This window comes from Micropterus dolomieu, linkage group LG02 (genome assembly GCF_021292245.1).
Source record: "Micropterus dolomieu isolate WLL.071019.BEF.003 ecotype Adirondacks linkage group LG02, ASM2129224v1, whole genome shotgun sequence".
NCBI lineage: Eukaryota > Metazoa > Chordata > Actinopteri > Centrarchiformes > Centrarchidae > Micropterus > Micropterus dolomieu.
In genome coordinates this window covers 13,731,945-13,744,724 of record NC_060151.1, presented here as the reverse complement: position 1 = coordinate 13,744,724, position 12,780 = coordinate 13,731,945, and the positions used below count along the sequence as shown (strand labels likewise).

Below are 12,780 nucleotides of genomic sequence, written 5' to 3'. Positions count from 1 at the left end.
AACCCAGAGAGGAGGAGATTGTGGATTTGTGCCATTTAACGTAACGTTACTTCTGTCTCCGGGGAGGGCAAATAATGGCAACCGTCCAAATATACACGTATTTGCAATGAACACTAAATCAAAGGTAAGACAAGTAACGTTAAACATAAGTAGTCTACATACAGGTATAATAATTGTCGTATTTTTAGCCGTAACATATCTTTATGTAATTTGTTTGACATAGTTTGTTGTTTATCGAGGCGACCAACAACAGTGGTCGGAGTGAGTTAAAGTTTGCTAACAGTTGTTAGCTAAGTTAAATAGTTGGGTTGTTGTGTTGAGCTAATGAAACACGGAGCAACCTTTAGAGCAATGTTGCTGGGCAGTGTTGCCGTCAAGATTACTACCGTAGCCTAATCCCCTTCCCCCACCACCCGCCCTGCCCCTGCCCCGCCTCTATCCGTTCAAAACATAGTCAGACTTGCCACCAGCAACATTGCCCAGCAACATTGCTCATCATCAGCTTTAGACCCAACTAAACTCAAAATGCATTTGAAATGAAATTATTTGGAACTCTTACAAATACTGTTTACATCGATATTCTACTGAATGAAAAACAAAGACAGTCCTTTTTTTAATTTTCACAGCATCCCAACTTTTTGGGAATTGAGGTTATAATAAAAAATAGTTAAAGGCAAATTTGATTTTCAGTTTGAATAGTTAGCATTTGTTTAAGGGCGAGAGGGGTTAGTCTACAGTAATAATATCACATATTTAAGTGACTTTTTTTCTACCTTGTTGGACATATTATAGGTACCAAATCTGATGACCTGTTGTCCCCTGACTGGGTACCATTCATCTTCACACACACATACCAGCCATTAAGAAGAGGAAAAGAGAGAAAGACATGGAGAGGTATGAGCGGTACAACAGAATGAAGAACAAGAGGTGGGAGGAGAAGAAGGATGCAGTGGATGTCCTCCTAGAACTGTCATCAATGCCTGATGCTGAGCCGGTGCCACTTGCTCAGGAAGAACAACAGTGTGACAACAGACCGGCAGGCAGACATTATTCAATCAGGGACATTTGATGAACTGGCTTTTGAAAAACATGATAAAAAAGTGAAAGCAATGACTGGAATCCACATATTCCAAGTTATAAGTAGTTTTAACATTTGTGATGTCATTTCTACAGACTGGTACAAACCTCTCTCCCTTTTCAATTTCAATTCCAACTGCCAGCAGAACATTTCAGAATACCCTTGAGGTGTTAAATGCAAGGCTTGTTCAGTGCCTATGGTATTTAGACAGGTCTTTCGCAGATGCACCTGTATTAATGACTGTTTTGAGATTTTTATTGGATAGCCTAGAGATCTAAGAGCATAGCACAGACATACTCAAAATACAAACATTATCTTACCATGAAATATTTAATTGGCATAACACAACAAGGAACATTTTGCAGCTTGGTTCTGTGGAATTGGAGATAACACGAGGGCTTGCATCAGTACGGATCCATGTTGAGAGAGTTATCGGTGAGGCAGGGAATCAGTACACCATACTTAAAAGTACAGTAGGAATTCAAATGTGTGAAGCTGATACATTACAAATTTGTCAGTGCTGTGCACTGACAAATTTGGCTCCCTCAGTTGTTCCCTTGGGCTAAACATTAAAATGGGTGTTGGTACACCATCAATGAAATAAGGATATGAGATGTCACTGATAAATTCATACTTTTATTGGAAAATAACAAATTTGATGTTTGTTTGCAAAGTTCACAAAAATCATTTCAACAGTCATTAATTCTAGACAATAACACCGTTTTCTAAAAAAGCTAGGGGAAAAAACAAGTAAAACCAATGTTTACACATAATAATAATAATAATAATAAGATGCTAATATTTTTGTATATCGCTTCACAAACTGCCATACTGTTCATATTTTTTATTGTTCTTTTATATTTTGTCAATTATATAATAGACATATCCTCTCCCCCTGTAATGTATTTGTACAGCACAAATCCATGGAAATGCACATGTATATACCTGCCACATTGTTTTTGTTTTTACACATGGTTCTATTGTTTTATAACTTGCAAATGTCTATTGCATATTTATATATTTTTACATTTATTTATGTCAAGATTTATGTACAAAAAACTACATTTATATACGGCACAAAGTATGTGGCCTGTGTTGAATACAACGCTTGAAACTTATACTCTGTTCAGTTTTTTTCTGTTATCCCTCCTTTGTTTGTCACACAGTTGCTGCATTTCCAACTTGACATCTTCAAATGTGTAGTGTTAAGTTTCAAGCAACTTTTGTGAATGTACTGTCTTTTACAGATTCCTGACTTATACTCAAGTCTATCGTCATTATGCAGGACAGGGACCCCGCAGTAACAGCCTTTGCATTCAGATGGTTTGGTAGTATGTGATAATGGTAGAAGAGGAGCTGTAAACACTTTTGCTACTAGCTCTGGAATGATGCACTACTGGACAAAGGTGTGTACCTTTTTACATACGGTGTCAAAAAAGTCAGTATCAGGCAGTATTCTCTCAATGTAAATTCCCCCATTGCTTCCATCCCCTGGTCCCCAGACAGCAAAGTCACAGTAGCTAGCTTGTGTTAGGTGAATCTGTGTTTGCACATGATAAAAGTGACCATCAGTACTTTTATCATGTGCAAACACAGATTCAATGAAACTTTACCCTCAACCCCTTGGATACAAAATGTGCAGTCCTCTTTGCTTTTCTCCAGTAAAGTGCTCTTCTGAAAGCTGCTGGGTGCCTTTACCTCCAACACACCCATATCATGGCAGTTACATGTTAAAATGCTTGTCTGTGGTTGCCCCTAACCACGAGTATTTAGGGTTGATGACCAGTCCTCCTTTCCTGATAGAGAGATTTGTGTGGTGTCCCTCCATCATCTTGGCATACTCATCAACTACCTTACTCTCGTGATCAGTGCCTCATCTGAAACAGAAAAAATCGTGTATCAAATATCAATTGATAGAAACAAATGTTAAGTAATTAATAAATTTTGATAATCAATTAATTGTTTTGACTTATTCTTGTCCACATTCTTTAATTCCAGATTTTAAATGGTAAATATTTCCTGGTTTCTTTACTCCTATGACAGAACACTGAATTTATTAATAATTAACAATTTATTAATTAGTCCAGAAAATAATCAGCTACAATGTTGTGAAAGATGAGTGTTTTCAGATTATTAAAAACTTTTCTGCACATCACTTCTATGTAGCTTTAGTCCTACTTGGTAATTCTGATATCAATATTTTTGGGTGCTGCTCTCATCCAGTGTAAAGTGGATGTAAATACCTGAGAGAGTGTGGTGTGTTGTTGGTTGGGGCCTTGTAGGCCACAGTGTAGCACAGCTTCTTCAGCAAGGAGACAGCTGGTTCCTCAGAACTCGTCTGGCAGGCAGCTCTAATTTTTAATGCAGTCACCCTTCCTGCCTTCTGGTCAAACCACATGGCTCATTTTGATTGAAGTCTCATATCCCTTTCTATTGCATGACACTACAAATAAACAACTTTGAGTTAACAAGTTTGTAATATGTGACAAATATAAACAATGATGAATTAATGTTTATTCAAAACATTAGAAAATGACAGTATTGCATTGTGTGGATAACTTTTCTACACTTGTGCCTGTGATATTCCTGACATTCGATCATGATCTTTGATCGTATTTACTGACTGACCTGTTCTTCTGTTATCCTTAACCCTGTAAAGACCTCTTTACTCTTTGCCTGCAGCTCTAGGTGTGACAGTGACCTGTACTTGGACTTGTAGATCTCGCTTAGGGGTGCAGGGATGTTCAGTTGCACAGCCCGAGGTATGTACCTCTTTGCATGGCCAGAGACAATAGACAAAATTAAGCTTTTACAGGTTGATACCCAGCGTCTTCGGAAAGATGTAGCATTTTGTAGAATGATGCACATTCATTTAGGGTTGGAGAGGGAAACTTGGCAGGGGGAAGGACACCACACCCATCAACAGATCTCTTTCTCTGGGCTATCTGGCTCCCTGGTGCATACCCTACTACCCGACTGCCATACTTGGCTCATTCCAGAAATAGGCTTCATCTGTGCATGCAGTGCCACTCTTCACCTCCCAAACAGCAGCATTATTAACCCATCCAGATCGAAAGTACATATAGCTGTCAGTGCTTTTATATGCTTTCATCTTGGCAGCAGTGTAAGGTGAGGGATTCTCCACAAGATAAATGTAAACATCACTGGCAGGGACATTGCGGTTTTTAGCAGCAGAAATACGGCAATGGGTGCTGTATATGGATCGCGAGTGCCCAACACTTGCAGTTTTTGTCCATATCTTTCCTTTTCTTTAGCTGACAGGTGATCCAAAGAAACGTGTGAAGTTAAATTTGCCAGCTCTCAAAGTCTCAAAGAGTACGGCCGCCATCCCCAGCACCGTTCTGCCCTCCAGGGAGCCTCGAATATCACGTGACTGAAAACTATGAATAGGTCCGATTGTCATTGAAAGAGTCATCAACCAACCTATCACCAAGCCAGACGCTCTCTCCCGCCTCCACTCCCCAGATACCCCTTCGGACCCCCCCGACACCATCCTGCCTCGAGCCTGCCTCGTCGCCTCTGTAGTCTGGGAGGTGGAATCTGCTGTTCGCCGCGCCCAGTCCACCGACCCGGATCCCGGTGCCGGTCCCCTTAACCGCCTCTACGTCCCCTCAAGTGTCCGCTCCCGGGTCCTCCAAAGGGCGCACGCCTACAGGTTCAGCTTCCACCCAGGGATGGCTCGCACCCTCTTCCTGCTCCGCCAGTGGTTCTGGTGGCCCGCCATGGACAAGGACTGTCGGGCCTTTGTAGCAGCCTGCAAGGTGTGCGCCTGCGCCAAACCGTCCCACCCGCCTGTCTGCTCCTCCACCTTTCGGTCCCCAGTTGCCCCTGGTCCCATATCGCCCTGGATTTTGTCACCGGCCTCCCTAGTTCTAATGGAAACATCCGCACAGTGGTCGACCGCTTCTCCAAGTCCGCCCACTTTGTCCCCCTACCCAAACTCCCCACCTCTCTGGAAACTGCCCGCCTCCTCATAGACCATGTTTTCCGCCTCCACGGCATCCCCCTGGACATAGTTTCTGACCGGGGCCCCCAATTCACCACCGCCAGTATCTCCTCCGGTTATCATCCCCAGACCAATGGGCAGACCGAGCGGGTCAACCAGGACCTGGGGATGGCGCTCAGGTGTGTAGCATACCGTAGCCCCACCTCCTGGAGTTCCTACATCCCCTGGATCGAGTATGCCCACAACTCCCAAATCTGCGCCGCCACTGGTATGTCTCCGTTCATGTGATCCCTGGGTTATCAACCCCCCTTGTTCCCGTCCCTAGAAGATGAGGTAGTGGTTCCTTCGGTACAGGCCCACCTTCGACGCTGCCGCAGACTTTGGAGGGAGGCCAGGGAGACTCCGCAGCCCGCAACCGCCAGTTGGCGGACCGCCACCGGACCCCTGTGCCTGCCTGCCGGTTGGGCAGCAGGTCTGGCTTTCCTCCAAGGAACTCCCCTTACAGACCTCCTCAAAAACACTCACCCCCCGGTTCATCATCCCTTACCCCATTGAGGCCATCATCAACCCCTCCGCTGTGCGCCTGACCCTCCCTCCTCACCTTAAGGTCCACCCCGTCTTCCATGTCTCCCGAATCAAGCCCGTTTCCACCAGCTCCCTCTCCGTACCAGCAGCGGCGCCTCCCCCTCCTTGAATAATTGATGGCCAGCCTGCCTACTCAGTGCGCCGCCTCCTTGATGTACGACGTAGAGGCCGGGGATCCCGGCTGATGATCTGCACCTGTGTCTCGTCAACCTCCACCTCCGCCCACCACACCTGCCAGCCATCAGCCTCATCATCAACAGTATTTCTACCCGGTTCTCCACTCTATCTCCGCTTGATTGTCGTCGCTCCAGTCCTGGTGCCGCTTCTACGTTCTAGCCTTCTGATACCTCGTTCTCTGACCTCTTGTCTCCCAAAACTAACCCTGTCTTTTCTTTCTCCCCGCCAGGTCCACTCACCTCCGTCATCCAGTCAGTCAGCTGGGCTTGCCTACTTGCCTTCTCCCCTCGCCTCACCTCTGCGGCATTCCCGCGGCTTCCCTCCACGCTCCTCGCCCCTCTCGCCTCGGCCTCCTGCCCCCTCTCGGTCGCCTCACCTGAACCTTTCCAGCCCCGCCAGCTCCTCGGCCCCCCGCACCCATGTCTGCCGGCGTCCAACTTTCCTCTTTTCACCTCCCGTCTCTCCTCTCCTTCTTTTCTCTCCGTTCTGTCCGAAACCACAACATGACATGGATTCTTCTGGGTCGTAGTACCGTTTAACTCCAGTGTAGGCGGTCAGAGTTTGTCAACCCTGAGTTTGCCTGATGTCCCTGAGTTAACTCTGAATAGGTTGAACTCCCTTCGTAGTACAGGCCACTGGTGTATCTGCAAATGAGCAGCCTGACAACTGGAGACTTTATTGTTGTGCTCGAAAGTGCACAGTGATACAGGAAGACAAAGAGCTGCACATAAACCACTGCAGATGTCACTGTGACATTCACAGATAGAAAGTGCTGTAAAACTCCTTTATACAAGTTGTTTTTAAAATATGCCTTAATTCTAACTTTTCCTAAACTGAAACAAAGAGTGGAGTTTACACACCATCAGGTTGATCATCTCTTGTTATGAGGCTGAGCAGAACTTTATCTGTAAGAACAATTACAAAAAATTATCTTAGTCCTTCTTGACCCCTCATACCTACTAGTGGCTGCCAAAAAGACCAAATTCAACATTTACATATTTATAAACTTTATAACAACAGTAATTATTTTCATTTGACATATTATCAATTGCTTATTTTCATTTGAATGTATTTTGTTCAGTGTTCTTCAAGTCCCTCAAAACCTGAGAGTTTAAAAATGACCGACATCGGGGTCTTAATAAAAGATGAAAACCTCTATTTAGATGGTTGGTCTTGTATCAATATATTTAACTATATTTTTATTTATATACAGGAACATTGGCATTATTTTCAGTTCTTTAGATTAAAATGTATACATAAGGCTTGTCATGGTATATTATTGAAAAAATGATGATTATAAATAAAAAATACAATGATAAAATCATAAAGTATGAAATCAGTATTGCAAAATAAGAATTCACCAATTTTAATCTTAAATATAATTTTGTTGATTTATTTTTACCCAATGCTGACAACATAGGTCCCCTGACTCTCCAGTGCAGGAAACAGTGTGGTGGTTTTTGTATTAGGGTTTATCGCAGTGATAGCTGGGTGGGTGGGGTGCACTGTGATATAGATCCATACAAAAACTTAAGAGCAATAATCTGACACCCTGCCTTTCTTGTGATGGAAATAAAGGGCAGAAAAAGGTATTTCTCATTGGAATATGAGGAATATTAAAATGATAAACACAGTAGTGTTTATCATTTTAAATAAGCAGATAAGTACTTACTAATAAGTCAGTATTTTAAAGTCACAGTTAGTGCCCAGAGGTAAACGTTATCTTCCAGTAAATCTTAACTTGAAGAGCTGACTAAGAAGACGACATAGATGAAACCAGGATTAAATACTGACCAGGATTTCTGTGTATTTCTGAGCTTTTAACACATTTTACTGGTTTGTGTGGTGTGAGGTTTTTGTACAAGCAGTGAGTGGAGATGCAGCACTGTGACGCTTTCGACTACTGGGGTCGTGGGACTGAAGTCACAGTATCTACAGGTAAGACACATTTAAATTATATATTTACTCACTAGTTTATTTTTCTTTTATTAATATAAATATTGCTGGTGAAGAGGTTTACATTATGGTCTTATTTCAGTTCATACTCATGTTGGACAAACTAGAAAACAGAGCAGCCAGATGTTTTTAACGCAGCTGTTTCTTAGAAAGTGTTTGAAAAAGTTCTTGTTTGGCGTTATCGCTTAATGCAGGAGGTGGTTTGACTTGATCTTAAAATGTATTCAGCTGGATTAGAACTGCTGCTGATCAATGTCTGTATCTTTTTATTCACATTACTATACAACGCAGTTTATTACTGTGAACAGTAATTATATACCGTACAGCACCATACCTGCATTTTGTTTTGTAAGAAGTTTCCCTTCAACATAGTAATATATATTTTCTTTGTGTGTTTAAATACGAACACTGAACAAAGACATAATGAAGTACATTGTGTTATATAGCATCTTACGTAGTAGGCTATAGTATATAATTTAATTTGAAATACCACAGGGACAACTTTTATTAAAGGACTGTATGCATTTGCACTTAAGGTTTTTAGAGGAATCATTTCACATCAACTATCTGTAATTCTTCCCAAAACACTTTTAGGTGTTTTGATTCACTGTTAAAAATAGCAAAAAATCATCATCAGAAATAATTTAATATGTTAATTATTATTGTTATATATTATATTGACCCTTGATCCCACAAAGCAGCAGTTGTGGTTTTGAATGTTGGTGGAAGCCGTTGTTTTAACACGTTCAGCTCTGGTCTGTTTATCTGTGTGCTGGACAGAAAAGCACAAATAATAAATGTGTTACTGTGGTAACACATTTATCATGGATCATGGATGATGATTTATATAATCTTTTATATTAACATTATTATTCAGTCTTTTTATTAGGTACTATAAAAACAGTTTTTTAAACTTTTTAAGATCAAACCAGTGTTGTTAAAGAAAAGCTCACATATTTCATATTTACAGTAATGCTGATTTTGTTTCTAAAGATAAAATAAAGTATGTTTAATATTATACCCAAAGTGCTCAGCATTAATTGAATGTTTTAAACACTTTTTAAATTAGTTCACAATTTCATGTATGTATGTCACATGTATGGTAGTTATTATGTATAAACATTGAACACTTTGGGTTTCCATATTTTAATTCTGAGTTTATAGATGAGCAATTGATTGTTTGTAGCCGTGTTTCCATCAACATTTTTTATGTGCATTTTGAAGTATCGCATTAGAAAAAGTTAATGGACACGGCAAAATAAAATAAAAAAATCCTTAATTTTGCCAAAAGTTTTTACGCTCGCTTGAGGTGATTTATGCCTTTGTTGAAAAATTGTAAAGTTCTGACGTAGCAAACTTGTAACTGCACCGACTCTGTTCCCTTTGGTCCAGTGCAACTCTACACCCAAAGTGTACTTTCCAATGGGCCGTTCCCACACATTAACAAGTGATTAATCACGTTTAATCAAAGAGTAGTGAATATGCAGTATTACATATTAGTGCCAGAGTATAAAAAATAACAAAATAATCAATAGGACATTATTTATTAGAATGTAGTATTCATTAAAATGATTTTTCTCTCTTTTTGCTTTCATCAGTCATTAGCCATTATATTATTTATATAAACATGATGTTGCTGCTCGGAAAGGGTAAAGATCATTTTATGTTTCAGCAGCAGCATTTTAATATTAATGATACTGATTGGATATATTATTGTCATGGTGATTACATGGTCATAAAGATAACAAAGGAACATGTTATTCTCTTTATTAATATTTGTAGTCAGAGTTTAGACAAGCTATTGATCATCTGTGTTCTTGTATTTATATTTACATGTTTTGACACCTTCTCAGGAACACCCACACCACCAACACCACCCACTCTGTTCCCTTTGGTTCAGTGCCAACCTGGGTCTGGAGATAAAATCACTGTTGGTTGTTTTGCACGCGACTTCTACCCAAAGAGTCTTACATTCCAGTGGACCGATGCCAGTGGGACCACCCTGACTTCTGAAAATTATCCTCCAACTGAGAAAAACAACAAATATACAGGAGTCAGTTTGGTCAAAGTATCAAAATCTGACTGGGATTCAAGGAAGTCTTTTAAATGTTCTGTAAATCACAACGGATCTCCCACAAATCTGCAAGTGCAAAGTATGTGATTTTTCAATTTACTAATGCCTCTGATTTCTTATCAATATGTCCTCCTCATTGATCCTGCTTTTATCAATGAATGTAGAACAATATTTATAATAATATTTATTCCCTCACATTTTCCTTTGTCTGAAACACACAGCACAATCATCTTATCAATTTGCAGGTGAATGATACCGAATCCTATTGCAATAAATGACTATAACTGCTGTTTCCTTCACCTGTTCAGAGCCTCCTCCAAAAGTGACTTTGCTATCAGTGCCAAGTGAAGACACCCAGGCCCTGGTGTGCACGATTGAATGTGGTGATGGAAAACTTGACTCATTCAAGTGGAAAAAGAATGACGCAGAGTTGAACGACTACATTCAAAGTCCCATCCAAAGAACTGGAAACTTATATTCAGCTGTCAGTGTCCTGAAGGTCAACAACGCAGACTGGGACAGTAACGCTGTGTATACCTGTGAGGTGACTTACAGAGGAACACAATATAAAAAGAAGGCCTCAAAAGGTACAGTGCTATAAAGGTTATCACTAAATAGTGACATAAAGTAGTTTATGCTGGATCTTGACATAAATTACATGACATAAATGTGAAGTCCACAGTTTTTCTAAATGTTGCAAAATGCTTCTGACTATGTTGCTGTCTTTTGTGTAGCTCCTGTCACAGTGACTCTCAACCAACCCAGTGCCAAAGGAATTTTTAACAACAAACAGGCAAAGTTGGAGTGTATCATTACTGGACAGGATGAGACCATTGTTAGTGAAATTCAGATCACTTGGCAAATTAATGAACGAGGTGTGACCAACAACATTGCTGAATCAACATCACCCAGCGGCGTTCAGCACAGCAAAACCAGCACGATGACTCGTAGTCTGTCTGAGTGGCAGAAAGTCAACAAAGTGCGCTGTTCTGCCATTAGAGACGATATGACTCCAGTTATTCAAGATCTGACTGTCCACAAAGGAGGTATGTTACTGAGTGATGGAGACTGATTGGTGGAACAGTAATCTGTAAGTCTGCTGAGGCTGCAACGCATAACATAAAGCATATATATGAACCTCGTTGGTGAACCAAGTATCTCTTCTAGAAGGAAAGAAGCCAAATGTGACAGTCCATGTCCTCCCAGAGGAGGACATAAACAAAGGAGCTGAGGTCTCTCTGGTGTGTCTGGTCTCTGGTCCTGTGCTGCAGGATTACTACATCGCCTGGTCAGAAGGTTCTGGAAATAAGGCCGGCATCTATATGGATGGCATTAACTTCCCCCCACAGAAGACCCAACAAGGCTACTTAGTTACAAGTGTTTACACCACCACCAAGGAAAAGTGGGACAAGCACAACATGTTCTACTGCAACGTCTGGCCTGCTGGCACCAATGAGTCCATGAAAACATCACATGGAGTGTCTAAGGCCCAGGGTAACTCAATTGAATGTGATTAATAGTAGATTCAGCTTTGGTGGTATTTTGTGCTATCATGTTGCTCTGTCTCTGTGTGTACTCCGCCGTGAATCTGTGCACTGTGTGATGTCATCAGTCTTTGTGATTGTAAAAATAAGTGTCAACATGTTAATTTAGTTTTGTTTGTCATCATATTGTGTTTCTGTCTTTGTCACATTGTCTAACAGCTTCAGAAGTGTGCAGACTGTTTCAAATAAATGTTGCATGGAGAGACTTTTGTTACATGTTCATGAATGACTTCATTTTTTTTAAACACACTGAAAAGAAAGCACAAAGTCACAGTAGCATACTATATGTTCATTTGGAGAAATGTCCACACATGATGTGATCAAACAGTGAATAATGCTCAATTCTAGTTTATGAGCATTATTATTATGAGAAAAACGTAGACGTCTTTTTCTCTCTTTAAAAATGCTCATAAATGTGTTCATAATCGTAATAAAAAAACTAGGGCTGACCTCGAATAGTCGATGTTTCGATGGGCAGAGTCTGATTCAACTGTCAATCTTACAATCGAAGCTTTGCAGCGAAACGAGGATCGTGCCATTTTGGCGATATGGGTGTGCTCAACGTCTGATTTTACATAGAACTATGAGTTTTCTCCCAGTAAATTAATAAACAGCCTATTACAATATACTTTTACATGTTTAATGCTGTAAATAAACATGTCAAAAAATAAAACTTTCAATAAATGTTTTTAAAGTGCGTAAATAAATCCAAAATTGTAACCATAACCCTGGGTCATCAGTGCGCATGTGTAGGCGTAGCGTGTATGTGTGTGGTGGGCGAAGAAGAAGCAGCTTCACTGGTGTTGTGCCGAGTTGTCCGCACCTTGCGGGACTTTCTAAGCTGGCTACTTGAAATAGACCTGCAAGGAAACGTGACGTGCATGCAGTTTTCGTCAGCACAGAATGCACGCGAAACTGCACAAGACCGGTGAATGACAGGCAAGCGAGAGAGAGAGAGAAAAGGATCTTCAAAAAGCCTCAGTTTAACTGGAAATTTACAGTGTAGTAGTTGAATGAATAGAGACTGCAGTTCTGCAGCTTCTCAAGATTAAAGAGGAGCTACCATGTGTAACCCCTTTTGTAAACCTTTGTTAACACACACACACACACACACACACACACACACACACACCCCTCATCTAACCACCTCTTCTTAGATTCTCCTTCAGAGTCAAACCTGAGTTGGGCTCTGAGCTGCATAGAGGATGCCAATGAAGAGGATGAGTTCAGCAGTCTGTGGTCCACAACCTCCTCCTTCATATTCCTATTCATATTCTCTTTCTTCTATAGCATGATATTCAGCCTGGTCAAGGTAAACATGCAGGCCTTTTCAGCATTTCACTTATACAACAGACATTGTCAAGTAAAATAATGTGATATTACAGGTTTATTGTGTTGA

General features: G+C 40.9%; 1 protein-coding gene across 1 annotated transcript in view; it reads left to right on the top strand.

Annotated features, from left to right (window-relative positions):
- LOC123958721 overlaps positions 1–11,390 on the top strand; it is a 74,042-nt gene extending 62,652 nt beyond the window's left edge. Inside the window, exons 3-12 of the mRNA XM_046032285.1 lie at positions 4,354–4,468; positions 4,565–4,913; positions 4,970–5,313; positions 5,423–5,709; positions 6,037–6,228; positions 7,691–7,745; positions 9,617–9,916; positions 10,146–10,424; positions 10,572–10,883; positions 11,005–11,390. Of these exons, the coding sequence (XP_045888241.1) occupies positions 4,354–4,468; positions 4,565–4,913; positions 4,970–5,313; positions 5,423–5,709; positions 6,037–6,228; positions 7,691–7,745; positions 9,617–9,916; positions 10,146–10,424; positions 10,572–10,883; positions 11,005–11,354 (2,583 nt within the window). The 3' untranslated portion in view covers positions 11,355–11,390. The remainder of the gene's footprint in view (positions 1–4,353; positions 4,469–4,564; positions 4,914–4,969; positions 5,314–5,422; positions 5,710–6,036; positions 6,229–7,690; positions 7,746–9,616; positions 9,917–10,145; positions 10,425–10,571; positions 10,884–11,004) is intronic.
- Positions 11,391–12,780: the final 1,390 nt, after the last annotated feature.